Source organism: Balaenoptera borealis, assembly GCF_965194805.1.
Source record: "Balaenoptera borealis genome assembly, chromosome: X".
In the NCBI taxonomy this organism is placed as follows: Eukaryota; Metazoa; Chordata; class Mammalia; order Artiodactyla; family Balaenopteridae; genus Balaenoptera; species Balaenoptera borealis.
In genome coordinates this window covers 8,177,266-8,204,252 of record NC_138881.1, presented here as the reverse complement: position 1 = coordinate 8,204,252, position 26,987 = coordinate 8,177,266, and the positions used below count along the sequence as shown (strand labels likewise).

Genomic DNA, 26,987 nt, shown 5'->3' with positions numbered 1-26,987 from the left:
ACTGGAGTGCATCTGATGAGTGATTTTTGAAATGTGTTCTACAGGGTGTTAATTGGTGTTAAAACAACAAGGTTCCAGGGTCAAACGCATTTGGGAATTCCTGAGCTGACTAAAGTAAACCACATTTTGTTACTGTGAGAACTCACCGGGTTTTAACCATGGTGATGTGTGTCGTAGCCCACCTGCCCGAGAGAGACCCATTTAAGTGCCATTGTCAGGCGGTCGGGCATGGGGGAATAATAAGCGGGAAGGGTAGAGCATCTTCCCCTGGTGTTGACTGTTTGGCAGAAATCTTGGAAGCACTCTAGCTCTAGACATGTCTTCCTTCCAGAAAACTGGCCCCATGTGGCTGCTAGCAACTGAGTGTCATGGAGATTAGGGACATCGAAGTCAAAATAGAAAGGGGAAGTAACGTGCAGCCCACCCCATTAAGTGTCAAGGTAGGACACAATGCCCTTATTTGCTCCAGTGTGTTAAGAGCTTGACACACACACACACCCACAAGCACGTGCACACATATTCCCGTACACACACACACACACACACACACACACACACACACACACACACACGACTCTAAAAGCACAGAATTGAGAAAGTGGCATGTGCTGATGGCCCTGGTGGATTTTGGCAATTTATCTGAAAGGCCAAGAGATGGGCAACAAGGATTTGGGGAAGAAAAACATAGCCTAAAATGTTGAATTTGGCAGATCTCCGCTTGCCTGTCAGTCCAATTAAGAATTTGAAATTGTAGCCAAAGATAAATGTCTTTCCTTCTATCAGAAAAAATGTGTAGGTGTTAAAAGCTGCAATCGTCTCCAAAGAGTCTTGCTGTCAGTCTTTGCCTCCCAGGCTTAGGAACTTTCAGCCTTTCTGTTCCCACTCTACAAAGTTCCCACCATCAAGATGTCAGGCATTGTCAACAGTGTCCCTTGACTAAAGCATGGTTTAGTTAATTGTTTGTGGACCATAGAACCAGGAGAAAGTTGGGAATGAAATCTATTTTGGATGAACCTGAACAGAAGCTTGTGCCACTGGACAGGGGAAGTACCAGCTTGAGATTATCTGTTCAGAGCATTCGAGATCTCCTAACCTGGTGAGCACAAGATCTATGCCACGCGGAAACAGCAGAGAAACACAATAGAAAGTTCGGTGCTTGTTTCATGATAGCTTGGTGCAGTTCTCCCTGTTGGACATCATGAAACAGAAATAACTGGGGTTTCACTTTGAAATTTTTATTCGAGGAGTTCAAATGGCACTGTAGCATTTCTTTGAACCTTTCTGCATTGATGCAAATATTTTGGGCTCGTCAGTAAATGACATATTTGAAGGGCTTAGTCAGTATTTGTTGAATATTTGGTGACTAATCCTAAGATCTCTGAGTTTGAAGGAGTTTTTGTGATTATCGGTCATAAGGAAAGCGTTTTTTAAGTCCAGTTTGACCGTCTGTGAAAATTGCCTAGCAACCATCCCTTTATCCATCAGTCTGAATTAGCAGTTGTTTGTCATAATAATTAGTCCAATTCTCTTGGGTGCAATAATTAGCTAATAAAATCACACAACTCTGCTCGTCACTGTTTCTTGGTGAAAGGATCAGGTGGTGAATTTAGATTCTCTACCCTCATTCAAACACTTGAAACTTTTCTTTCCAGAGTTTATTCCTCTTCAAACTTTCATGTATGGATCTCAGTATCATTCCAATTATTACTTTGTTGATTATCTTCTCTACTTCCCTCCCTATATAGCACTGAATGTGGACCAGAAGTACAATTATAGAAACTTTATCTCTAAGGATTTCGAGCATTTCATAGGTGTAACTTTTTTATTGAGGTGAAATTTGCATAACATAAAATTAACCATTTTAAAGTGACCAATTCATTGGCATTTAGTACATTCACAGTGTTGTACAATTCCTGCCTCTATCAAGTTCTGAATTATTTTCATCACCCCAAGAGAAAAGCCCACACCCATTATGTAATCACTCTCCATTGTCCCCTCCCCCAGCCCCTGGCAACCACTGATTTACCTTCTGTCTCTATGGATTTGCCTATTCTGGACATTTCATACAAGTGCCTCATACAATATATGGCCTTTTGTGTCTGGCTTCTTTCACTTATCATAATACTTTCAGGGTTCATCCATGTCATAGCATATATCAGTATTTCATTCCTTTTTATGGCTGAAAAATATTCCACTGTATAGATGTGCCCACAGATGTAATTTTTATAGCCAAGATATATTTCTTTATAAAATCCAAAACTTTAAGAGCCATTGAGAGATGCAAGAGGAGATCTATCTTTTAGTGTAACCAGGTTGAAATGTTTCTAGATTAAATGGAAGAGTACAGACCTAGAATTCTCTTCCTGGCTGCTGCCAGCTAGCTGTATGGTCTTGTATAAATGAGCATCAGTGCCCTTCTCATTAGAAAATAAGTAACTAGGTTATGGCTAAATCATTTAAAGGTTGTTTCTTTGCTCAAAAATTCCCAGTACCCTACACAGTATCCTACACATAGTAGGTCCTTGGTGGTGTTTATTGAACTTCCTGAAATACCAAAATCAAGATTATGAGTCTAGCATAGTTTGATGTGCTCAGAAGTGGTTTACATCATCCCATAATTACCTTGTTCTTAGAAGAATCACTTGCATTGTTAATTAGTCAAAATGTTCTGCTATTAATAATAACTTTCCCAATCAACGTGAGAGTCCATTGCAGGAGACCAATACATACCAATAGCTTGCTTTATAGATTATAAACGAGAAGTCTAACTAACAACCTTAATGAAGAGGAGAAACGGTGGACCCATCAGGGGAATTTGTGAGAAAGCTCATGTATATTTTCCATGGCATCTGCTGGGAATATGGTGCAAGAACATGAAGACAAGGAGAATGAAAACGAGCCTGACAAAAACTCCTTTTTTAATGTTTATTTTTAGGGAGAGGCTAGTCATTGATTAAACTAATCCAATATCTGGAAACATTCTTTTTTAATCTTCACTTTGCCTTTTATGCAGCTTGAAATTTGGGAGACTCTTCTTTGAAGTGGAGCAGGGTCGAGTCTGAAAGGAACAAACAGTTTCCCAGACAGATGTGTGAAGAAATGCCTGGAGCTATGTGCTTCTCGCTGGGGTTAGATGTGCGGGGGCCAGAGAGTTAAATATACAGCAATGTGAAATATGAATATTCTTTCGCCTCCACGGGGAATTTTTTTCCGATAGTAAAAAGGAAGGGAGGAAGCCATTCCACTGTTTTCCCAGTTCCTCTGCCTTCTCTCGTAGCTTATACTCATTTGCATTGTGTTGCCTGTTGTGCCATTCCGAGATTTTTCTTAAGGCTCACGTGTAAAAAGAGCACTGGTTTTATTTTTTGACATTTTTTAAATTTATTTTTTTTAATGGAAGTATAGTTGAATTACAATGTGTTAATTTTTGCTGTACAGCAAAGTGATTCAGTTATATATACATTATTTTTTTAATATTCTTTTCCATTATGGTTTATCACAGGATATTGAATATAGTTCCCTTTGCTATACGGTAGGACCTTGTTGTTTATCCATCCTATATATAATAGCTTACATCAAAAACAGCACTATTTTGGACTCCCCTGGTGGCGCAGTGGTTAAGAATCCGTCTGCCAAGGCAGGGGACACGGGTTCGAGCCCTGGTCCGGGAAGATCCCACATGCCGCGGAGCAACTAAGCCCGTGCGCCACAACTACTGAGCCAGCGCTCTAGAGCCCGTGAGCCACAACTACTGAGCCCGCGTGCCACAACTACCGAAGCCCGTGCGCCTAGAGCCTGTGCTCTGCAGCAAGAGAAGCCATCACAATGAGAAGCCCGTGCACCGCAACAAAGAGTAGCCCCTGCTTGCCGCAACTAGAGAAAACCCGCACGCAGCAATGAAGACCCAACACAGCCAAAAATAAATTAATTAATTTAAAAAAAACAGCACGATTTTTAAATGATATTTCTTTTCGTTTTATTTTTTCACTCTGATGCAGTGATGGTAAAAGCCAGCTTGACATTTCTAAAAAGTTGTTTTGTTTCAATTATAGAGTCTCCATGGCAACGGCATCATCCCAGGTGCTAATTCCTGAAATCAACCTCAACGACACATTTGACACCTTTGCCTTAGATTTTTCACGAGAGAAGAAATTGCTAGAATGTCTGGATTACCTTACAGGTATTGTCTTTTGTGTTTTCTTTAATACTGGGTATGTTCAGTGATACAAACTTTGACACTTGATCAGTGTCCTAAAACCAGAGGTGTGGGCTTCTGATTTAGGAATGAAGTCTAATATTCCCGTAAAACATTTTTGGTATTCCTTTGGTTTTTGTTTTTTTTTTTCAAGCAAAATAATACAGTCCAAGACTAAACTGGGGACAGAGGCAAAAAGAGAATCTCAGTCATTGAAAGCATACTTACCACCATTTCCCGCACTCTCGGCGTGTGGGTACCACACATGATACGTCTGTTGGCCATCAGAGAGGTGCATGAGGCCGCGTGGCTGTTTTCCATTTCATGTCAGCAAGGCAGATGACTCTCACAGTGCCTTGGCAGAGAAAAACTTAGCAGCTAACTCTAATGGGGTATCTACCCTGCTCTGGCTCTTTGTGTTTGTTTAATCTTCCCAACATCGAATTGAGGTGAAGTATTATAATCCTCATTTTGCAGACGACGGAGGTCATCCATCTTGCTGGAGGTGAGACAGCTAGGGAGAGGCAGAATTAGGATTTAGCTCAGGTCTGTACAGACTCCAAAGACCTCCATACTTTCTAGTAAAAGACTGAATTTCATCTTGGCAAAGGTCACCATGGCAGATGTCCCAAAAATCACACTTGTATTCCTAGTGCCATGTTTCAGTTCTGTGCTTTCTGATAGGCACTTTTTTTGTGTGGTGGGGGGTGAGGTCAAGCTTAAAAAACAAAAGCAGCCATAATAAAAGGAACCTCTGGCTACTCCTATTCCTAACCATGCTTCCAAATTTTTCTTAGCCGTCGACTGCTAAGGCAAGAACTGACCACAATCGCTCATAGAATGTGGACTGTTTAGATGACTTTATTTGTGTTATCCAAAGCCGCGGGTGCCGCGGGGACTTCAGAGAAGCTCCGCGTATACAGTGAAGCCAGCTGTGCACTGAATTTAGGATGTGCCACCTTCAAGAGGCCACATCCCTAACTTAGCGCGGCACCAGTGTCTCCACTCTCATTGTGTATGTGTGTTTGTGGGAGAGCAGTTGGGAAAGGGGAAGCAGGAGAGACGGAGCATTGGGTGATGTTTATTTTTACAGTCTGTGGCTAGAAAGCAAAGGATTTCTATGTTCAAGGAGCACTGTACCCAGATCAGTTTTTTTTTTCTTTGCCTGGACCCGAGGTGCCGGTTTTAGCCTTTGTGCATTTGCAAGGGAGGCGAGTCACCCCAGAAACATCTTCTTATCTTAGGTAATTCTTTCACACCATACCATGCCTATGAAGGAAGAAAGAAGTTGACTCAAAAAGCACGTCCAGTAAGAAACCAAACTCGATTTCAACTATTTATGAATGTAGCTTTTCACTCTGAGATTTACCTCGACTAACACTATGCCACAGAACTTTCTAGGACGATAGAAACACACTGCACTGTCCAGTAGGGTACCTGCTAGCCACGTGGGGCTGTGTTGAAAATCTGAAATGTGGTTAGTGAGTTTTTACTTTTGTTTCACTTTAATTAAAGTGAAATGTAAAGAGCCACACGGAGCTCGTGGCTACTGTGTTGGACCCTGCAGGTGAGCCTTTCTCAGGCTGAGCTGCTTTTTATGATGGCATCCTATTAAAAATCTCCTGTTTTCTTATATCATTTGGGAATGAGTGTGGTCACAGCAACAGAAAATCCAGTTAGCAGTGACTAAACCCATCAGACAGTGTTCCTATCAGAGAAACAGGAGGACAGAGGCTTCTGTTGCCGTCCAGGGCTGGGCAGCGGCTCAGTGATGACTTCGGACCCCAGGCTCTTCCTCTTTTTGTGCTCTGCCATCTTCACTGTCTTGCCACATGACTGCCTAACTAACTATTCCACCTCCAAGCGTTACGCCCAAGTTACAGACAAAAAGAGAGGGACAGATGGGAAATGGTGACCAAAAGCTCTGTCAGCCAAGTCTGTTTATGAGGAAAACCAAAAGCTTGCTCAGAAGATCCATCTAGCAGACTTCCACTTGTGTCTTGTGGGCTAGATCCATGTCATAAGGTCACACCCAAGGGCAGAGAAGACTGAAAAAATGTTTGGCCGGGCACGTGGCCATTCTGCACAAAATCAGTGTCTTATTGTCAAGAATGCCCTCCCCATTTCCCCAAAATTGTTGAATAGCATTTCGATAACGTATGCCCATTCTAATCTCTACGTGAATGCCAGAGTACTGACTACAGGGGAAATTGTGAGAGTAGTTTGCACTGACTTGTAGAGTGTACACCATATATCATCCCGATGGCTGTTTATGCCAAACTAAAGACCATATGGGGTACCTGCTATTATGCCTTCTTAGCTGTCACCCTCCAATACAAATTTGGACCGTTTCTAGACATAACATCGATCCTGGCCATAACATACAATGCTTGGCTGATATTGCCAAGTCCAAATAGTTTATCAGACATTCGTAAGCAGGAAATGAAGTGTTTGTGGAGTATTAGCCCACCATTTCTTGTGTCCTGTTTATGACAGAGGCAAGAAAATAACAGTTCTGGTATACCAATTGCATGAATATTGAAATTGGCAGCATGCTGCTGTTCTCGTTTACTGTAAATTGGATATTGACTTTTCAGGACAAACCCATTGGGTTTATAATCAAAACAGGGTTAGTCTGCCTGGCTGTGAAAACAAGATTTTTTTTTTTTCGCCTCTGACATGCCTCTAAATGGTATGTCAAGTGAATAACCCAGAGAGGTGACATTCCCTCCCTGATTACAGCCCCTGCCATGTGTCTCCCAGCTACCTGCCTATTTCAAACACAGTGTTCTTTATATTGAATCATATATTGCAGTGCAGAAAGAACCAAATCTTTCTACGATGGTTGATGGAGAAATAATTCAATGAACTATTTAGATGATGGGAGAATAAATATTTCTCCACTGATCCATGCAGGGTGATCCCACACTAACAGGGACCACACAGACAGTAATAAGCATGTTTTACGATGCAGCTGGGCCTCCTCCATGGAAGGCATCTCTCGATCGGTATCACTTATTCATCCAAGTCACAGCACATGGCACTAAATCTTTTTTTTTTTCACTAATAAATTCTACCATTTTTTTTATTTTTTAAAAAATTTCAGCTTTATTGAGGTATAATTGACAAATAAAATTGCAAGATATTTAAAGTATACATCTTAGTGATTTAAGTTTTGTATTTTTGGATCTTGTTTAAGAAACCTTTCCCCATCCTAAGGCACAAAGATATTCTGCTTCTTCCATTAGCCTCATTGTTTTACTTTTCCATTTATATCTTTGAGCTATCTGAAGTTTACCTTTGTATTTAGTGTAAGGTAGGGATTTAACTGAATTTTTCTTCATATTGTAAACCAGTTTTATCAACGTAATTTCTAAGCAATCTATTCTTTCCTCATGAAGATGGCTTTGCCACCTTTGTGGTGCTGCCTTTTTTGTACGTCAAGTTCTATGTATCATGGGTCTATTTCCAAGCTTTCTATCTGTTCTTTTTTTTTTAACATCTTTATTGGAGTATAATTGCTTTACACTGTTGTGTTAGCTTCTGCTGTATAACAAAGTGAATCAGCTATACGTATACATATGTCCCCATATCCCCTCCCTCTAGCGTCTGCCTCCCACCCTCCCTATCCCACCCCTCTAGGTGGTCACAAAGCACCGAGCTGATCTCCCTGTGCTATGTGGCTGCTTCCCACTAGCTACCTATTTTACATCTGGTAGTGTATATATGTCCATGCCACTCTCTCACTTTGCCCCAGCTTACCCTTCCCCCTCCCTGTGTCCTCAAGTCCATTCTCTGCGCCTGCATCTTTATTCCTGTCCTGCCCCTAGGTTCTTCAGAACTTTTTTTTTTTTTTAGATTCCATATATATGTGTTAGCATACGGTATTTGTTTTTCTCCTTCTGACTTACTTCACTCTGAATGACAGACTCTAGGTCCATCCACCTCACTACAAATAACTCAATTTCATTTCTTTTTATGGCTGAGTAATATTCCATTGTATATATGTGCCACATCTTCTTTATCCATTCATCTGTCGATGGACACTTTAGGTTGCTTCCATGTCCTGGCTGTTGTAAATAGAGCTGCAATGAACATTGTGGTACATGACTCTTTTTGAATTATGGTTTTCTCAGGGTATATGCCCAGTAGTGGGATTGCTGGGTCGTATGGTAATTCTATTTTTAGTTCTTTAAGGAACCTCCATACCATTCTCCATAGTGGCTGTATCAATTTACATTCCCACCAACAGTGCAGCAAGAGGGTTCCCTTTTCTCCACACCCTCTCCAGCATTGATTGTTTGTAGATTTTTTGATGATGGCCATTCTGACTGGTGTGAGGTGATACCTCATTGTAGTTTTGATTTGCATTTCTCTAATGATTAATGATGTTGAGCATTCTTTCATGTGTTTGTTGGCAAGCTGTATATCTTCTTTGGAGAAATGTCTGTTGAGGTCTTCTGCCTATTTTTGGATTGGGTGGTTCTTTTGATATTGAGCTGCATGAGCTGCTTGTATATTTTGGAGATTAATTCTTTGCTTCGTTTGCAAATATTTTCTCCCATTCTGAGGGTTGTCTTTTCGTCTTGTTTATGGTTTCCTTTGCTGTGCAAAAGCTTTTAAATTTCATTAGGTCCCATTTGTTTATTTTTGTTTTTAATTTCCATTTCTCTAGGAGGTGGGTCAAAAAGGATCTTGCTGTGATGTATGTCATAGAGTGTTCTGCCTGTGTTTTCCTCTAAGAGTTTGACAGTGTCTGGCCTTACATTTAGGTCTTTTATCCAGTTTGAGTTTATTTTTGTGTATGGTGTTAGGGAGTGTTCTAATTTCATTCTTTTACGTGTAGCTGTCCAGTTTTCCCAGCACCACTTACTGAAGAGGCTGTCTTTTCTCCATTATATATTCTTGCCTCCTTCATCAAAGATACGGTGACCATATATGTGTGGGTTTATCTCTGGGCTTTCTATCCTGTTCCATTGATCTATATTTCTGTTTTTGATGACACTAAATCTTGCATGTGGATACTTCAGGAGACAGATGTATAAAGTCATATTCCAGAAAGAATGTTTTAAGGGCTCTGTAGAGCCCTTCTATCTTAATGCACATCTTTCTTTTTTCAAGTTATCGCTTTTTTTTTATTTACTTTGTTGAAGTATAGGTGATTTACAATGTTGTGTTAGTTTCAGGTGTACAGCAAAGTGATTCAGTTATACATATAGATATAGTATACACAAGCTTACGGCAAAACCCGAACGAACTTTTTGGCCAGCCCAATATATTCTTTTTCATATTCTTTTCCATTATGGTTTATCACAGGATATTGAATATGTTCCCTGTGCTATACAGTAGCACCTTGCTGTTTATCCATTCTATATATAATAGTTTGCATCTGCTAATCCCAAACTCCCAATCCATCCCTCCCCCACCTCTCCTCCCCCTTGACAACCACAAGTCTGTTCTCTATGTCTTTGAGTCTCTTTCTGTTTCATAGATAAGTTCATTTGTGTCATACTTTAGATTCTACATGTAAGTGATATCATATGGTATATGTCTTTCTCTGCCTGACTTACTTCACTTAATATGATCATCTCTAAGTCCATGGCACATGGCATTATTTCATTTTATGGCTGAGTAGTATCCCTTAATGCATACCGTAATGCAGTGCCTGCCGCGATAATGTTTGTGGAATTCAATAATCAATAGACTAAGCTGGGCTAACTGACTTTATGCCACAGATATAAAAGTTACTTTGCTTCGTACGATATTTGTCCTGCATGTATCGTCAAGTGGCAAAGTGCAGAGTACTAAAACAATTAAAGTTTTAAATTGTACCATTTTCATAAACTTTCCTCCTTCTTCGGGTTTCTTTAGGACTCAGCCATCCTAATCAAAGTTTCAAGCAGGAAAGAATTCTCTAATAGTGTAAGCAAACATTGCTCCTCATCTGTCGGATGCAGATATATTTCTCCTTTTGAAGTTAGGTTCTGGTGTACAGAAGAATGGGAAAAAAGGCCTGGATCGACGCTTTAAACCAGGGCTCGGCAAACTCTGACTGTAAAGGGCCAGATGGTAAATATTTTAGTCTTTGCAGGACATATGGTTGCAACTACTCAATTCTGCTATTGCACAAAGGCAGCCAGAGACAGTATATAAATGAATGAGCCTGGCTGTGTTCCAATAAAACTTTATTTACAAAAACAGGCAGTGGGCCAGATTTGGCCCATAGCCATAGCTTGCCAGCTCCTGCTCTAAAATATTATTGCCAGTGCAAAGCACTCACTGCCTAGGCTTTTTCTTGCTCACAAACTCGTCTCATAAAACCAGTTATTGAAATCAATCCAGTAGAAGTCAACTTAAAATCATCATTTGGGTAGGATTTAGACTTCTCTGCTCCAGAATGTGTTCAAGGCATAAAACAGCAGCCTTCCCCAACGATAAGTTAATCAAATGCCAAGGAATCCTGTTTTTCTTGAGGAAGGAAAATGTACTTCTTAGATATGATCGATTGGCAATCATGTTCTTAATTTGAAATCTCACCTATCAACTGAAAAAATGAGAAGAAAACAGAATCACACTAATACATTTTTATAAGGCATCAAAACATGTAATGAAAGAAAATTTTCAAACAATTATCTGACTGATACGTTATGGGATAACAAACATCAGTATTTTTTCAGTTGGGTGCCTGAATATAAAAATACGTGGCATCTTGTAGCTCCAGAGGTTGACTAACTTTGGCTCACATGCCAAATCTGGTCCTCACTTGTTTTTGTAAATAAAGTTCTACTGGAACCTGGCCAGGTCTATTTGAGTACAGTTTGTCTCTGGCCACTTTCATGGTACAAAGGCAGAGTTGAGTAGTTGCAACAGAGACCAGATGACCCACAAAGCCTAAAATATTTACCATCTAGCTCTTTACCGAAAAAGTTTGCCATCCCCACAATGGGGATGAAATGACAAGAGTTCATCTTGTTTACTTTTTGTTTAACATGTTTTCTTTCATGAATAAGAGAGTCTTGTTTGCTTACCCTTCTAAACGTGCTTTCATGATAAATAGAGATAAGATACTGGCTGGCTGAAGTCACACTACCTGGGAAAAATCACCGTGATAACCAGCCAACCAAATGTTCTTTGGATTGGGATCACCATCTCTAGTTTAGTAGTTCTGATGGATATATTTTAAAAGGCCTGCTTTGACTGTCAAACATCTCCTTTGAAATGTATCCCAGAGGTGTCTGCTTCTCTGCTGATGACCATCTTGCTCCCCACAGCTCCCAACCCTCCCACAATTAGAGAAGAGCTCTGCACGGCTTCCTATGACACCATCACCGTTCACTGGACCTCCGATGATGAGTTCAGTGTGGTTTCCTACGAGCTCCAGTACACCATATTCACCGGACAAGCCAATGTTGTGAGTGAGTATCGCACACCCTATTGACTTCTCTGTTTGGTGACTGTTTTCAGATCAATTGCATTTCCGAATTTAAATATCAAGGGAAGACAAGGACGGAAAGAGTACACAATATTTATTGGCTTGTCTTTCCTAACCAAAAAGATGGTAGCACTCACTCGTACTGTGCTAGGAAAAATAACAGGCCAAATAGCGTTGAAAATTATTGATCTCTAGCAAACCACATGGATGAATCGTACAAACATATTGTTAAAGGAATCAGGAAACCAAAGGATGAATGCACTATGAGTCTATTTGTACATACATAAGTTAAAGATAAAAAGCTCTTGTGTTTAGAGATGTATACATAGGTGTAAAAACTATAAATAAAAGTCAGGATGATGGTTACCTCTTGGATGGGAGGGGAGTAGCACCATTGGAAAAACATGGGGAGATCATGGGGTTAACAGCACTTTCTGGGTGGGAGTTATATGGTTTAGTCATTATATCATACATTTAGTTTTCTTTTCTTTTCTGAGGGTTATTTCAGAATTTTTTTTGTTACTGACTTTGGGTCTATGTCACTTTATTTTTTATTTTAATTTTTATTTTATATTACAGTTGATTTACAGTGTTGTGTTAGTGTCAGGTGTACAGCAAAGTGATTCAGTTATACAGATACATATATCCATTACTTTACAGATTCTTTTCTCATATAGGTTATTAGAGAATAGTGAGTAGAGTTCCCTGTGCTGTACAGTAGGTCCTTGTTGGTTATCTGTTGTATATATAGTAGTGTGTAGATGTGAATCCCAAACTCCTAATCTATCCCTCCCCCGACCTCTCCCCTTTGGTAACCCTAAGTTTGTTTTTGAAGTCTGTGAGTCTGTTTCTGTTTTGTACACAAGTTCATTTGTATCATTTTTTTAGATTCCACATGGAAGTGATATCACATGGTACTTGTCTTTCTCTTTCTTACTTCACTTAGTATGATAATCTCTAGGTCCATCCATGCTGCTGCAAATGGCATTATTTCGTTCTTTTTTATGACTGATTATTACAGGATAGTGAATACAGTCCCCTGTGCTATACAATAGGACCTTGTTGTTTATCCATTCTGTATGTACTAGTTTGCATCTGCTAATCCCAAACTCCCACTCCATCCCTACCCTGCCCCCACCCCCACCCCCACCCCCACTTGGCAACCACAAGTCTGTTCTCTATGTGAGTCTGTTTCTGATTCTTAGAGAAGTTCATTTGTGCCATATTTTAGATTCTACATATAAGTGATATCACATGGTATTTGTCTTTCTCTTTCTGACTTACTTTGCTTAGTATGATCATCTCGAGGTCCATCCATGTTGCTGCAAATGGCATTATTTCATTCTTTTTTATGGCTGAGTACTATTCCATTGTGTATATGTACCAAATCTTCATTATTCACTCCTCTGTCGATGGACATTTAGGTTGCTTCCACGCCTTGGCTATTGTAAATAGTGCTGCTGTGAACACTGGGGTGCATGTATCTTTTCAAATTATGGTTTTCTCTGGATATATGCCCAGGAGTGGGATTGCTGGATCATATGGTATAGTTCTATTTTTAGTTCTTTTCAGGAACCTCCATACTGTTCTCCATAATGGTTGTACCAATTTACGTTCCCACCAACAGCATAGGAGGGTTCTCTTCTCTCCACACCCTCTCCAGCATTTATGGTTTGTAGACTTTGTAATGATGGCCATTCTGAGCCGTGTGAGCTGATACCTCATGGTAGTTTTGATTTGCATTTCTCTAATAATTAGTGATGTTGAGCATCTTTTCATGTGCTTTTTGGCCATCTGTATGTCTTCTTTGGAGAAATGTCTCTTTAGATCTTCTGCCCATTTGTTCACTGGGTTGTTTTTTTGATATTGAGCTGCATGAGCTGCTTGTATATTTTGGAGATTAATCCTTTGTCAGTTGCTTTGTTTGCAAATATTTTCTCCCATTTTGTGGGTTGTCCTTTTGTTTTGCTTATGGTTTCCTTTGCTGTGCAAAAGCTTTTAAGTTTAATTAAGTCCCATTTGTTTATTTTTGTTTTTATTTTCATTACTCCAGGCGGTGGATCCAAAAAGATATTGCTGCAATTTATGGAAAGATTGTTCTGCCTATGTTTTCCTCTGAGAGTTTTATAGTATCTGGTCTTACATTTAGGTCTTTAATCCATTTTGAGTTTATTTTTGTGTATGGTGTTAGAGAATGTTCTTGTTTCATTCTTTAACATGTAGCTGTCCAGTTTTCCCAGCAACACTTATTGAAGAGGCTGTCTTTTCTCCATTATATATTCCTGCCTCCTTTGACATAGATTAGTTGACCATAGGTGCGTGGGTTTATTTCTGGACTTTCTATCCTGTCCCATTGATCTATATTTCTGTTTCTCTGCCAGTACCATACTGTTTTGATGACTGTAGCTTTGTAGTCAAGGAGCCTGATTCCTCCAGCTCTGTTTTCCTTTCTCAGGATTGCTTTGGCTATTCGGGGTTTTTCGTGTTTCCATACAAATTTTAAAATTTTTTGTTCTAGTTCTGTGAAAAATGCCATTGGTAATTTAATAGGGATTGCATTGAATCTGTAGATTGCCTTAGGTAGTATACTCATTTTGACAATATTGATTCTTCTAATTCAAGAACAATATTGATTTTTCCAATTCCTTTCCATCTGTGTGTGTCATCTTCAATTTCTTTCATCAGCATCTTACAGTTTTCGAGTACAGGTATTTTGGCTCCTTGGGTAGGTTTATTCTTAGGAATTTTATTCTTTTTGATATGATGGTAAATGGGATCGTTTCCTTAATTTCTCTTTCTGATCTGTCATCGTTAACATATAGAAATGCAAGAGATTTCTGTGTATTAATTCTGTAAGCTGCAACTTTACCAAATTCATTGATGAGCTCGAGTAGTTTTCTGGTAGCATCTTTAGGATTTTCTATGTATAGTATCATGTCATCTGTAAACAGTGGCAGTTTTACTTCTTTTCCAATTGGGATTCCTTTTATTTCTTTTTCTTCTCTGATTGCCGTGGCTAGGACTTCCAAAGCTATGTTGAATAAAAGTGGTGGGAGTGGGCATCCTTGTCTTGTTTCTGATATTAGAGGAAATGCTTTCAGCTTTTCACTGTTGAGTATCATGTTAGCTGTGGGTTTGTCATATATGGTCTTTATTATATTGAGGCTCTGTGCCCACTTTCTGGAGAGTTTTTATCATAAATGAATGTTGAATTTTGTCAGAAGCTTTTTCTGCATCTATTGAGATGATCATATGGTTTTTATTCTTCAATTTGTTAATGTGGTGTATCACATTGGTTGATTTGCGGATATTGAAGAATCCTTGCATCCCTGGGATGAATCCCACTTGATCATGGTATATGATCCTTTTACTGTATTGTCGGGTTTGGTTTGCTAGTATTATGTTGAGGAATTTTACATCTATATTCATCAGTGATATTGGCCTGTAATTTTCTTTTTTTGTGCTATCTTTGCCTGGTTTTGGTATCAGGGTGATGGTGGCCTCGTAGAATGAGTTTGGGAGTGTTCCCTACTCTGCAATTGTTTTGGAATAGTTTCAGAATGATAGGTGTTAGCTCTTCTCTAAATGCTTGATAGAATGCGCCTGTGAAGCCATCTGCTCTTGGACTTTTGTTTGTTGGGAGTTTTTTCATCACATTTTCAATTTCAGTACTTGTGATTGGTCTGTTCACATTTTCTATTTCTGCTTGGTTCAGTCTTGGGAGACTGTACCTTTCTATGAATTTGTCCAGTTCTTCTAGATTGTCCATTTTATTGGCATAGAGTTGCTTGTAGTAGTCTCTTATGATCCTTTGTATTTCTGTGGTGCCTGTTGTAACTAAAACTTTTTCATTTCTAATTTTATGGATTAGAGCCTTCTCCCTTTTTTTCTTGATGAGTCTGGCTAAAGGTTTATCAATTTTGTTGATGTGTTCTTTGTCTCTATTTCATTTATTTCTGCTCTGATCTTTATGGTTTCTTTCCTTCTACTAACTTTGGGTTTTGTCTCTTCTTCTTTCTCTAGTTGCTTTAGGCATAAGGTTAAGTTGTTTGTTTGAGATTTTTCTTGTTTCCTGAGGTGAGATAATATTGCTATAAACGTCCCTCTTAAAATTGCTTTTGCTGCGTCCCGTAGGTCTTGGATCATCAGGCTTTTGTTTTCGTTTGTCTCTAGGTATTTTTTCATTTCTTCTTTGATTTCTTCAGTGATCCATTGGTTGATTAGTAGCATATTGTTTCACCTCCACGTGTTTGTGTTTTTTACAGTTTTGGGGGGTTTTTTTGTAGTTGATTTCTAATCTAATAGCTTTGTAGTCGGAGAAGATGCTTGATATGAGTTCAATTTTCTTAAATTTACTGAGGCTCACTTTGTGGCTCAGCATTGTGATCTCTCCTGGAGAATGTTATATGTGCCTTTGAGAAGAATGTGTATTCTGCTGCTTTCAAATGGAATATTCTATAAATATCAATTAACTTCATCTGGTCTAATGTGTCATTTAAGGCCTGTGTTTCCTTATTGATTTTCTGTCTGGATGCTCTGTCCACTGATGTAAGTGGGGTGTTAAAGTCCCCCGCTATTATTGTGTTACTGTTGATTTCTCCTTTTATGGCTGTTAGCATTTGCCTTGTATACTGAGGTGCTCCTTTGTTGGGTGCATATACATTTACAATTGTTTTATCCTCTTCATGACTTGATCCTTTGATCATTGTATATATATAGTGTCTTTCTTTGTCTCTTGTAACAGTCTTGATTTTAAAGTCTATTTTGTCTGGCATGAGTATTGCTACTCTAGCTTTCTTTTGATTTCCATTTGCGTAGAATACCTTTTTCCGTCTTCTCACTTTCAGTCTGTATGTGTCTCTAGATCTGAAGTGGGTCTCTTGTAGACAGCATATATACGGGATTTATTTTTGTATCCATTCAGCCAGTTTATGTCTTTTGGTTGGAGTATTTCATCCTTTTACATTTCAGGTAATTATCAATATGTATGTTCTTATTGCCATCTTGTTCATTGTTTTGGATTTGTTTTTGTAGGTCTTTTTTCTTCCCTTCCTCTTTTGTTCGCTTCTCTTGTGATTTGATGACTGTCTTTAGTGTTGTGTTTGCATTGCTTTTTCTTTTTTAATTCATTACTCTGAATTCTTTTTCAGGTAGATTACCTATCTCCACTTCACTTAGTTCTCCTGGGGTTTTATCTTGTTCCTTTGTCTGGAATATATTTCTCTGCTGTCTCATTTTGTGTAACTGTCTGTGTTTGTGGTCTCTGTTTCTCAGGCTGCACGTTTGTAGTTCCTCTTTCTTCTGATGTCTGCACCCTGGTGGGTGAGATTGGTCCAGAGGCTTGTGCAGGCTTCCTGGTGGGAGGGACTGTTGCCTGCCCCCTGGTGGGTGGAGCTGGGTCTTGTCCCTCTGGTGGGCAGGGCCATGTCAAGAGGTGCATTTAGAGGAGACTTTGTGCTCAGGAAGACTTTAGGCAGACTGTCTGCTGATGGGTGGGGCTGTGTTCCCACCCTGTTCATTGTTTGGCCTGAGGTGTACCAGCACTGGAACCAGGCAGTGGGGTGGGGCAAGGTCTCGGTGCCAAAATGGTGATCTCCGGGAGAGCTCACGCCGATAAATATTTCCTGGGGCCTCTGGCCCTTGCCCCTACGGTGAGCCCCAGCCAACCCCCAACTCCCTAGGAGACCCTCCAAGACCCACAGGTAGGTCTGACCCAGGCTCCTATGGAGTTGCTGCTTTGCCCTGGGCCCCAGTTCACAGGAAACCTTATGTGCGCCCTCCAAGAGTGGAGTCTCTGTTTCCACCTGTCCTGTGGAGCTCCTGCACTCAAGCCCCGCTGGCCTTCAATGCCAAATGCTCTGGGGGCTCCTCCTCCTGATGCTAGACCCCCAGGCTGGGGAGCCTGAAGTGGGGCTCAGAACTCTTACTTCTGTAAGAGAACCTCTGCAATATAATTATTTTCCATGTTGTGGGTCACCCATCTGGCGGGCATGGGATTTGATTATATCGCAGAAGCACCCCTCCTACTGTCTTGTTGTGGCTTCTTCTGTCTTTGGATGTAGAATATCTTTTTTGGTAGGTCCTAGTCTTTTTTGTCAATAGTTGTTCAGCAGTTTTGATTTGGGTGTTATCATGAGAGGAGGTGAGCTCAAGTTCTACTCTGCCATCTTGTCTCTGGAATCTGTTTCACATTTTTTTAAAAGGATTTAATAATATGAATAGCCAAAGAATACCAAATACCTGGTCTCATTCAGAGGCGAGCAGGGCCATCATCTGAAATATTAACAATTGGCCCCCACCTAGGAAGAATTTTAGACCTTATTTGAAACACAGAGAAACCCCTCTCTCACTGGGGCCCATGAGATAGTATCGGAGACAATTTGATGATCTTGAATAGCAGCAAAGTAGCTGGTCAGAGAGATGATAATAGAGGAAGCACTCCCTCTCACCCCACAGTTATTTAAATTGAATTAAGTAAATGGCAAAGGACGAGAAGAAATGTATTTTTAGGGGAGCAAGTTTGAAAGCTTCTTTAGCAAATAAAAATAGAATATGTCAAAGTAGAATAGGATAGAATAGCAGTCACTTTTCAACAAAGAAATGTTTTGAATAAATCCATATCAACCTTGCTTTTATTATATAAACCTTTTTTTAACTACACTGTTCTTTCCTAGCACAAGTAATTCTGAGGCACATGATGCTGAAAATAGAAATTTGATTTAGGAGTAATTAAAAGAGTGATGCAGAAAGACCCACACTTCTAAGGGGCTAAAGTAGAAGTGACTCATACCAACAAATGGCTCCCCCTCCCTATATCCCCTTTTCCCAGCTTCCCCTCCTGACCCCTCTGACCTTTCACTCCTTAATCAGCCTGCCTTGGAAGCTTTTCTTAAAATCTTACTTAGCTTTTATTAAAATCTTCTAAGAATGTATAATTTTGGAGTGAAAGGGAAAATCATGAAACGTTGAGAACGGCTTTGGCAAGCTGCCCGAGTAGGTAGAAAGCATAGAGAGGGCAGAAGTGGTACAACCAAAAGGTCTTGGGGCAAGTGATCACTAAGTCTTGAAAGAGAGTGGGTACCTATCAGTACAGTAAAGGCATACCAGACAGCCATGTTAAGCAAACCTATAGAGACAGAAGGTGGCAGGGTGTAGTGGGAGATCTCGTCTAATTAAGCCTGGCTAGAGAGTTGAGTGAGGACGGGGAGACGGTGAGACATGAAGGTAGAGAAATAGAACCAGGACTCAAACCCTTACAGGTGTAGTTCTTCCTGTTTGTGCATCTGGAGTCAGCTGGGGGTCAGCTAACCTGCTGATCTTGGTCAGGCTCCCTCGCAGGTCAGGCTGACGACTGGGGCAGCTGTCAGCTGCTGGACAGCTCTCTCCTGCAATCTAGCGCAAGCATGTTCTCCAGGGGATTGCAGAGGTGAAGGCAGAAGGCTGGGCCCAGTTGCCCACATGCTTTTCAAGCCTCTGTCTTTGTCATGTTAGCTGACATGCCATTGGCCAGACCCATTCCCACGAGTGAGCCTGGAGTCAGAATGAGAGGCCTGCAAGGTTACATAGCAAACAAAATGCGTGGATACAGCAAGAAGGAAGGGAGTGGAGCCAGAGGACCACCTATTGTAGAACCTTAGCTCGATACCAGTGCTTCACTCCATCCCCAAAATGAAAGGAAGATACCTGTTGCTTGAAACTTAGGGTTTCCCCGGTAACTAAACTGACTAACTTGACTTCCATGCTGTTGGCATGGAAAAGAATACCAAAATAAGACACATGAACGGAATAGATGAGAAAAGGCCACACCTGTAGAAATCCAACAACAATACTACTGAAATTAGAGCTTTATGTTGGGTGATTCCAGAGAAGGGGATTTGTTCCCAGAAAGCAGTTGCCACAAGAAAATAAATGCACATGGCTTAACGAAGATTACAGACCTGCCTTTTGTTGTTGTTGTTCTTATAATTTTTTTATTGAAGTGTAGTTGATTTACAATATTGTGTTAGATGCAGGTGTACAGCAAAGTTTCAGTTATTTTTTCAGATTATTTTCCATTATAGGTTCTTACAAGATAATTAATATAGTTCCCTGTGCTATGCAGTAGGTCCTTGTTTATCTAGTATTTTTAATTTTTTTTTTATATTGGAGTATAGTTGATCTACAATGTTGTGTTAGTTTCAGGTGTACAGCAAAGTGATTCAGTTATACATATATCCATTCTTTTTCAGATTCTTTTCCCATATAGGCTGTTACAGAATATTGAGTAGAGTTCCCTGTGCTATACAGTGCAAGATCTGCCTTATTTAAAACGTAGATCCTGAAAAGGCCTGTTCTCCCAGGACAGATGGAAACCAGTGAAACTGCAGTTGTTCATCTAACTGGGGTACTCTAGTCAGCTTGTTAGTATCAGCATTTGTTTGTCTCTTTAATGTCCATTAAAGCAGTATAGTGAAGTCCCAATGCCTACAGGATCAAATTGCAACAATGGAAGAATAAATTTAGATTAAAGGTAACTGAGATGTAAACATTCTCAGATTATTTTTTCTTTTGTAATTTAATCTTTATTTTATCTTGGAGTATAGTCGATTTACAATGCAGTGTTAGTTTCAGGTGTACAGCAAAGTGATTCAGTTATACAGATACATATATCCATTACTTTACAGATTCTTTTCTCATAGGTTTTTAGAGACTAGTGACTAGAGTTCCCTGTGCTGTGCAGTAGGTCCTTGTTGGTTATCTGTTGTATATATAATAGTGTGTAGATGTTAATCCCAAACTCCTAATCTATCCCTCTCCTGATCTCTCCCCTTTGGTAACCATAAGTTTGTTTTTGAAGTCTGTGAGTCTGTTTCTGTTTCGTACGTAAGTTCATTTGTATCTTTTTTTTTAGATTCCACATAGAAGTGATATCACATGGTACTTGTCTTTCTCTTTGATTTACTTCACTTAGTATGATAATCTCTAGGTCCATCCATGTTGCTGCAAATGGCATTATTTCATTCTTTTTTTATGGTTGAGTACTATTCCATTGTATATATGTACCACATCTTCTTTATTCATTCCTCTGTTGATGGACATTTAGGTTGCTTCCACGTCCAGGCTATTGTAAATAGTGCTGCAGTGAACTTTGGGGTGCATGTTTTTTTTCAAGTTATGATTTTCTCCTGATCTATGCCCAGGAGTGGGATTGCTGGGTCATATGATAGTTCTATTTTTAGTTTTTTAAGGAACCTCCATACTGTTCTCCAAAGTGGCTGTACCAATTTACATTCCCACCAACAGTGTAGGAGGGTTCCCTTTTCTCCACACCCTCTCCAGCACTTGTTATTTGTAGATTTTTTGATGATGGCTATTCTGATCAGTGTGAGGTGGTACCTCTTTGTAGTTTTGATTTGCATTACTCTAATAATTAGTGAGGTTGAGCATCTTTTCATGTGCTTTTTGGCCAGAGATAATTTTTTTCTTAACTACTATGCATAGTTGTAGTGATTGAGGGAGATCTGGATTTGAATCCCCGCTTTGGACCTCACTAGCTCTATAATTTGGGGCAAATTATTGAACATCCTCTGTTTCTTCATCTGTAAGAAGAGGTAATGTTTTAACTTCACATGGCTGAGATACTAAAAGTAAAGTTCTTAGCCCTGTGTTTGCCAGTGTTAGCACTTAGCTATTCAAAGTTACTGTTCCTACAAAAATATAGCCTAGACTCACCCGTCATTATATTTTTTGTCATATGATAAAGGTCAATCGTGCAATTTGCCAGGATTATCTACATGATGGCATTTTACACAGTCTTCGTGTGAAAGGTCTTCCTTGCATGTTGTTTGTTCTTCTATACTCCCATTTGAAAGGACTATCCTTTGCAGATGTTCTATTGAATGATAAGATCTAAGAGTACAAACTCTACTGGAAAGAAGGAGAAAGATACTCCAAAGCTGGCTGTAGCTCCTTGTGCCACTGGGCAGTCTTTTACTGTCCCTAGGTCACAGTTCCTTCACTTGTCATAATAAATTCTAGTTAATTGCCCTCAAGTGACTTCAGTGAAGGAGAACTTAGATACTATCTATCTATGGAGCTTTTTAATCTTATAAAAAGACTATCTCTAATCAAATTCATACACTCAAATGCAAAATTAATGACAGTTAATTTTTTATTTTTCATTTTTATGAACAGGCTTATGACTACAGATGTTAACGAATTGCTTATTGAGAAATAGATAGATATGTATTCAATTTTACAGTTTTTTCCAAAACTACTTTTAATGCATCATTGAAAATCTTCAATTGGAGCCTTCTCCCAGCAGCCTATTATTTTTATTATTGGCAAGAGTCAAAAGATCCGTGTCTTCAAGCCTTCATGGCAAAGTAGTTATCTGTATTTAATTTATTTTAGTCATTTTGAAAACATTCATGAAAGTTATTAAACATATACTATTTGTATTGAGAAGAAGGAAAAGAATGTTCACTTATGTCCAATCTGTTCAAAGAAACGAAGCTGGTGTGCAGCCTCTCTGAAGGGTGTCCGTGTTGCATAATGTTTTATACATAATGATGTTTTACTGTAAGATGACAGGCAGTTACTGTACAAGGCTCTGAAGTCCCAAACGTAATTAGGATCTTGTAAGGAGCAGCATTATGTAGGGAGATGCTTCTGACCCATTGTGAATGAGAGAAAAAAAGTACAAAATCACAAAACTCAATTATTGTATTATGAACTAATCATCTTCCAAGTTCCATTGTTGCTTTAGTACTTCAAGCTGAATTGGAGAAGGTGAATGTTGGCATCCCCTCAAAGATGATTGGAAACGAATTTAGAGAAAAGTAGAAGTTTCAGTCAGGACAGTTATATGGATGTTTGTTTCATAAAGTGATGAATAAAACCTGGTCAACGGTCTCAACACAGTGGGGTATCAAGGCAGAGAAGTCTGGCGCTTGGCACCATATGCAAGAAGTTAAGTGGTGCTGGCACTAGACCAACACTAGCAATGCAGTAATGGTGTACTCCGAGGCATCCCACCAACTGCAGCCCCCAAAAGAGAACGGTCGATGTTGCTTTCTTGGCATCTGTAATCAACCTCTCAGTTATGACCTTGGCCATAGTAATAATATAAAGGTAAGCCTAAATAGTTAGCATTCATCAAAGCAGATTGTCCCAGGGTAAACTTACTTATCCAATCAAATTTTACTACTCCATAAACATTTTGTTCTTTTAATACTCAAGTAAAACAATTAGTGACCTGTTCACAAACTAATCAGGATGGTCAGGGTCCCTTTTTTGGTTTGGAAAAGTTTTCTGAAACATTAAATCTTTTTTTGTTGGGTTAAGACTTTGGATTGTAAGCCAAGTTGCAGTTTGCAGCAATTTCAGACATCTGCTTTATGATGTTGCTGAAAGCATTCCGCCACCACATTAAACCCAGCTTTGGGGTTGTACAGTGATGTAAAGTTTATTGAAACATTTTTACATTTGCTTTCTTTGACCACAATACTCATTTCGCTGTAACATATGCAATTAAATAGGAACAGTGTAAACACAGTGACACTGATAGGATTCTCATTTGATTCTGCGGACTGCTGTTATTGTTTGCATTTGTGCCGGACTGCTGTTGACAAAGGTCTAGGAATATGAGTGGATTGTCCTAGGCAATGGAAAAGCTCATCATTTTGTTCTGTTTTTTAATTAATTTTTTATTGGAGTATAGTTGATTTACAATGTTGTGTTAGTTTCAGGTGTACACAGCACAGTGATTCAGTTATACATATATATTTTTTTTCAGATTCTTTTCCCTTATAGGCTTATCACAGACTATTGAGTAGAGTTCCCTGTGCTATATAGTAGGAGCTTCTTGATTATCTGTTTTATATAGAGTAGTGTACATACGTTAATCCCAAACTCCTAATTTGTCCCTTCCCTCCCTTCCCCTTTGGTAACTGTAAGTTTGTTTTCTGTGGCTGTTGTTTTATTACTATTGTGACGCTCTTATTAAATATCTAAAGTGAGTTACAAGCACTGCCAGGGCTTCTGCTTTGGGACTAGGAGGGGTAGCTTCCGTGCAACAAGAGTTCAGTCCCCATAGTACTCGCTGGGATTTGGGCTTCAGGAGAACCTGGGGCTGTGTCCATGCTGACAGGACCTGGGTTTGCTCAGGATCTGCCCAGGGAGGTGCCGCTGGGAGTAAAAGTTCCCTGACCAGGGATCGAACCTGCGCCCCCTGCAGTAGCACAGAGTCTTAACCACTGGACCACCAGGCAATTAAGAAGAGGCTTCACTTGGGGGAGGTCAGTGACAAGGAGGGTAAGAAAAACCATGCTCAGACCAATTTTAATGAGGCTGTAGATGAGAGGATTCAGCACAGGAGTGAGCACACCATACTGCACAGAGAAAGTCAATGCCAGAGGGGATCCTAAAGTTGGCATGAGGTAGCAGAGAAACCCTGAGTCAAAGAAGAAGGCCACTGCAGTGAGTGGAGAATCTACAGCTTAGAAGTGGGAGAAGAAAAAGATGTCCGAGAGACAGACAAGGCCACTTGTCTCGATTTCGAGTGCTTAGAGTGGGACAAAGAGCAGAAGAGTGGAAAACCGTCTGGCCCACCATAGCTCCCCAAAGCACAGGTCAAGCCTATGCTGGGGAAAGGGGAACAGGTGCAATGTGCATTGAGTTTGAAAGTAACTGGGAAGTTGTGAAATAATTCTGAGGGATCATTAAGGGATGGAAAATGAATATTGGCTAAAGCAAGGGGGAAAACAGAAATTGGAAAAAAATTAAGTCTGGGGTTAAGACTTGCTTGACAACATATATATCCCACCCACTCCATCCATACACACACACCAAGCTTGTTTTAAAAACATTTGGATTTGGTGAGAAGATGGCAGAGTAGAAGGACATGCTCTCACTCCCTCTTGCGAGAGCACCTGAATCACAACTAACTGCTGGACAGTCATCAACAGGAAGACACTGGAACTCACCAAAAAGGATACCCCACATCCAAAGACAAAGGAGAAGCCACAATGAGACGGTAGGAGGGGCGCAATCACAATAAAATCAAATCCCATAACCACTGGGTGGGTGGCTCACAGACTGGAGAACACTTATACCACAGAACTCCACCCCCTGGAGTGAAGGTTCTGAGCCCCACATCAGGTTTCCCAACCTGGGGGTCTGGCAATGGGAGGAGGAATCCCCAGAGAATCAGACTTTGAAGGCTAGCTGGATTTGATTGCAGGACTGGGGGAAACAGAGACTCCACTCTTGGAGGGCACACACAGGGTAGTGTGCACATCCAGACCCAGGAGGAGGGAGCAGTGACCCCATAGGAGACTGAAGCAGACCTACCTGCCGGTGTTGGAGGGTCTCCTGCAGAGGCAGGGGGTGGCTGTGGCTCACTGCAGGGACAGGGACCCTGGCAGCAGAAGTTCTGGGAAGTGTTCCTTGGCATGAGCCCTCCCGGAGTCCACCATTAGCCCCACCAAAGAGCCTGTGGCCTCCAGTGCTGGGTCACCTCAGGCCAAACAATGAACAGGGAGTGAACTCAGCCCCACGCATCAGCAGACAAGTGGATTAAAGTTTTACTGCTCTCTGCCCACCGCAGCAACACCCAGCTCTACCCACCACCAGTCCCTCCCATCAGGAAGCTTGCACAAGCCTCTTAGATAGCCTCCTCCACCAGAGGGCAGACAGCAGAAGCAAGAAGAACTACAATCCTGCAGCCTGTGGAAGGAAAACCACATTCACAGAAAGACAGACAAAATGAAAAGGCAGAGGACTGTGTGCCAGAGGAAGGAACAAGATAAAACCCCAGAAAAACAACTAAATGAAGTGGAGATAGGCAACCTTCCAGAAAAAGAACAGAGGCAAAGATCATGATGATGCAAGAAATATTTAACAAAGACCTAGAAGAATTAAAGAACAAACAGAGATGAACAATAACTGAAATGAAAACTACACTAGAAGGAATCAATAGCAGAATAACTGAGGCAGAAGAACAGATAAGTGACCTGGACAGAATGGTGGAAATCACTGCCACAGAACAGAATAAAGAAAAAGGAATGAAAAGAAATGAAGACTGCCTAAGAGACCTCTGGGACAACATTACACGCACCAACATTCGCATTATAGGGGTCCCAGAAGGAGAAGAGAAAGGACCAGAGAAAATACTTGAAGAGATTATAGTCAAAAAACTTCCCTAACATGGGAAAGGAAATAGCCACCCAAGTCCAGGAAGCACAGAGAGTCCCAGGCAGGATAAACCCAAGGAGAAACACGCCAAGACACACAGTAATCAAATTGACAAAAATTAAAGACAAAAATTATTAAAAGCAACAAGGGAAAAAACGACAAACAACATACAAGGGAACTCCCATAAGGTTAACAGCTGATTTCTCAGCAGAAACTCTACAAGCCAGAAAGGAGTGGCACACCATGTTTTAAGTGATGAAAGGGAAGAACTTAGAACCAAGATTACTCTACCTGGCAAGGATCTCATTCAGATTCAATGGAGAAATCAAATGCTTTACAGACAAGCAAAAGCTAAGAGAATTCAGCTCCACCAAACCAGCTCTACAACAAATGCTAAAGGAACTTCTCTAAGTGGGAAACACAAGAGAAGAAAAGGACCTACAAAAACAAACACAAAAACAATTAAGAAAATGGTAATAGGAACATACATGTTGGTAATTACCTTAAATGTGAATGGATTAAATGCTCCAGCCAAAACACAGAGGCTCACTGAATGGATACAAAAACAAAACCCATATTTATATATATGCTGCCTACAAGAGACCCACTTCAGACCTAGGAACACATACAGAAAGTGAGGGGATGGAAAAAGATATTCCATGCAAATGGAAATCAAAAAAAAGCTGGAGCAGCAATTCTCATATCACATAAAACAGACTTTAAAATAAAGAATGTTACAAGAGACAAGGAAGGACACTACATAATGATCAAGGGATCAATCCAAGAAGAAGATATAACAATTATAAATATATATGCACCCAACATAGGAGCACCTCAATACAGAAGGCAAATGCTAACAGCTGTAAAAGAGGAAATCAACAGTAACACAATAATAGTGGGGGGCTTTAACACCTCATTTACACCAATGGACAGATCATGGAGACAGAAAATTAACAAGGAAACACAAGCTCTAAATGACACAATAGACCAGATAGATTTAATTGATATTTTTAGAACATTTCACCCAAAGTAGCAGAATACACATTATTCTCAAGTGCACATGGAACATTCTCCAGGACAGATCACATCTTGGGTCACAAATCAAGCCTCAGTAAATTTAAGAAAATTGAAATCATATCAAGCATCTTTTCCAACCACAACACTATGAGATTAGAAATAAATTAC

At 40.1% G+C, this 26,987-nt stretch overlaps 1 protein-coding gene and 1 long non-coding RNA gene across 7 annotated transcripts in view; one reads left to right on the top strand and one right to left on the bottom strand.

Moving 5' to 3' along the window:
* The window catches only part of LOC309620024, a 335,464-nt gene that overhangs the window by 232,761 nt on the left and 75,716 nt on the right, over positions 1-26,987 (bottom strand). The window lies entirely within an intron of this gene.
* Positions 1-26,987, top strand: part of MID1 (midline 1) — a 397,732-nt gene that overhangs the window by 335,700 nt on the left and 35,045 nt on the right. For all 6 annotated transcript variants that reach the window (XM_082375673.1, XM_082375669.1, XM_082375672.1 and 3 more), the window contains exons 6-7: positions 4,053-4,180; positions 11,467-11,610. In XM_082375673.1, coding sequence (XP_082231799.1) covers positions 4,053-4,180; positions 11,467-11,610 — 272 coding nt within the window. The remainder of the gene's footprint in view (positions 1-4,052; positions 4,181-11,466; positions 11,611-26,987) is intronic.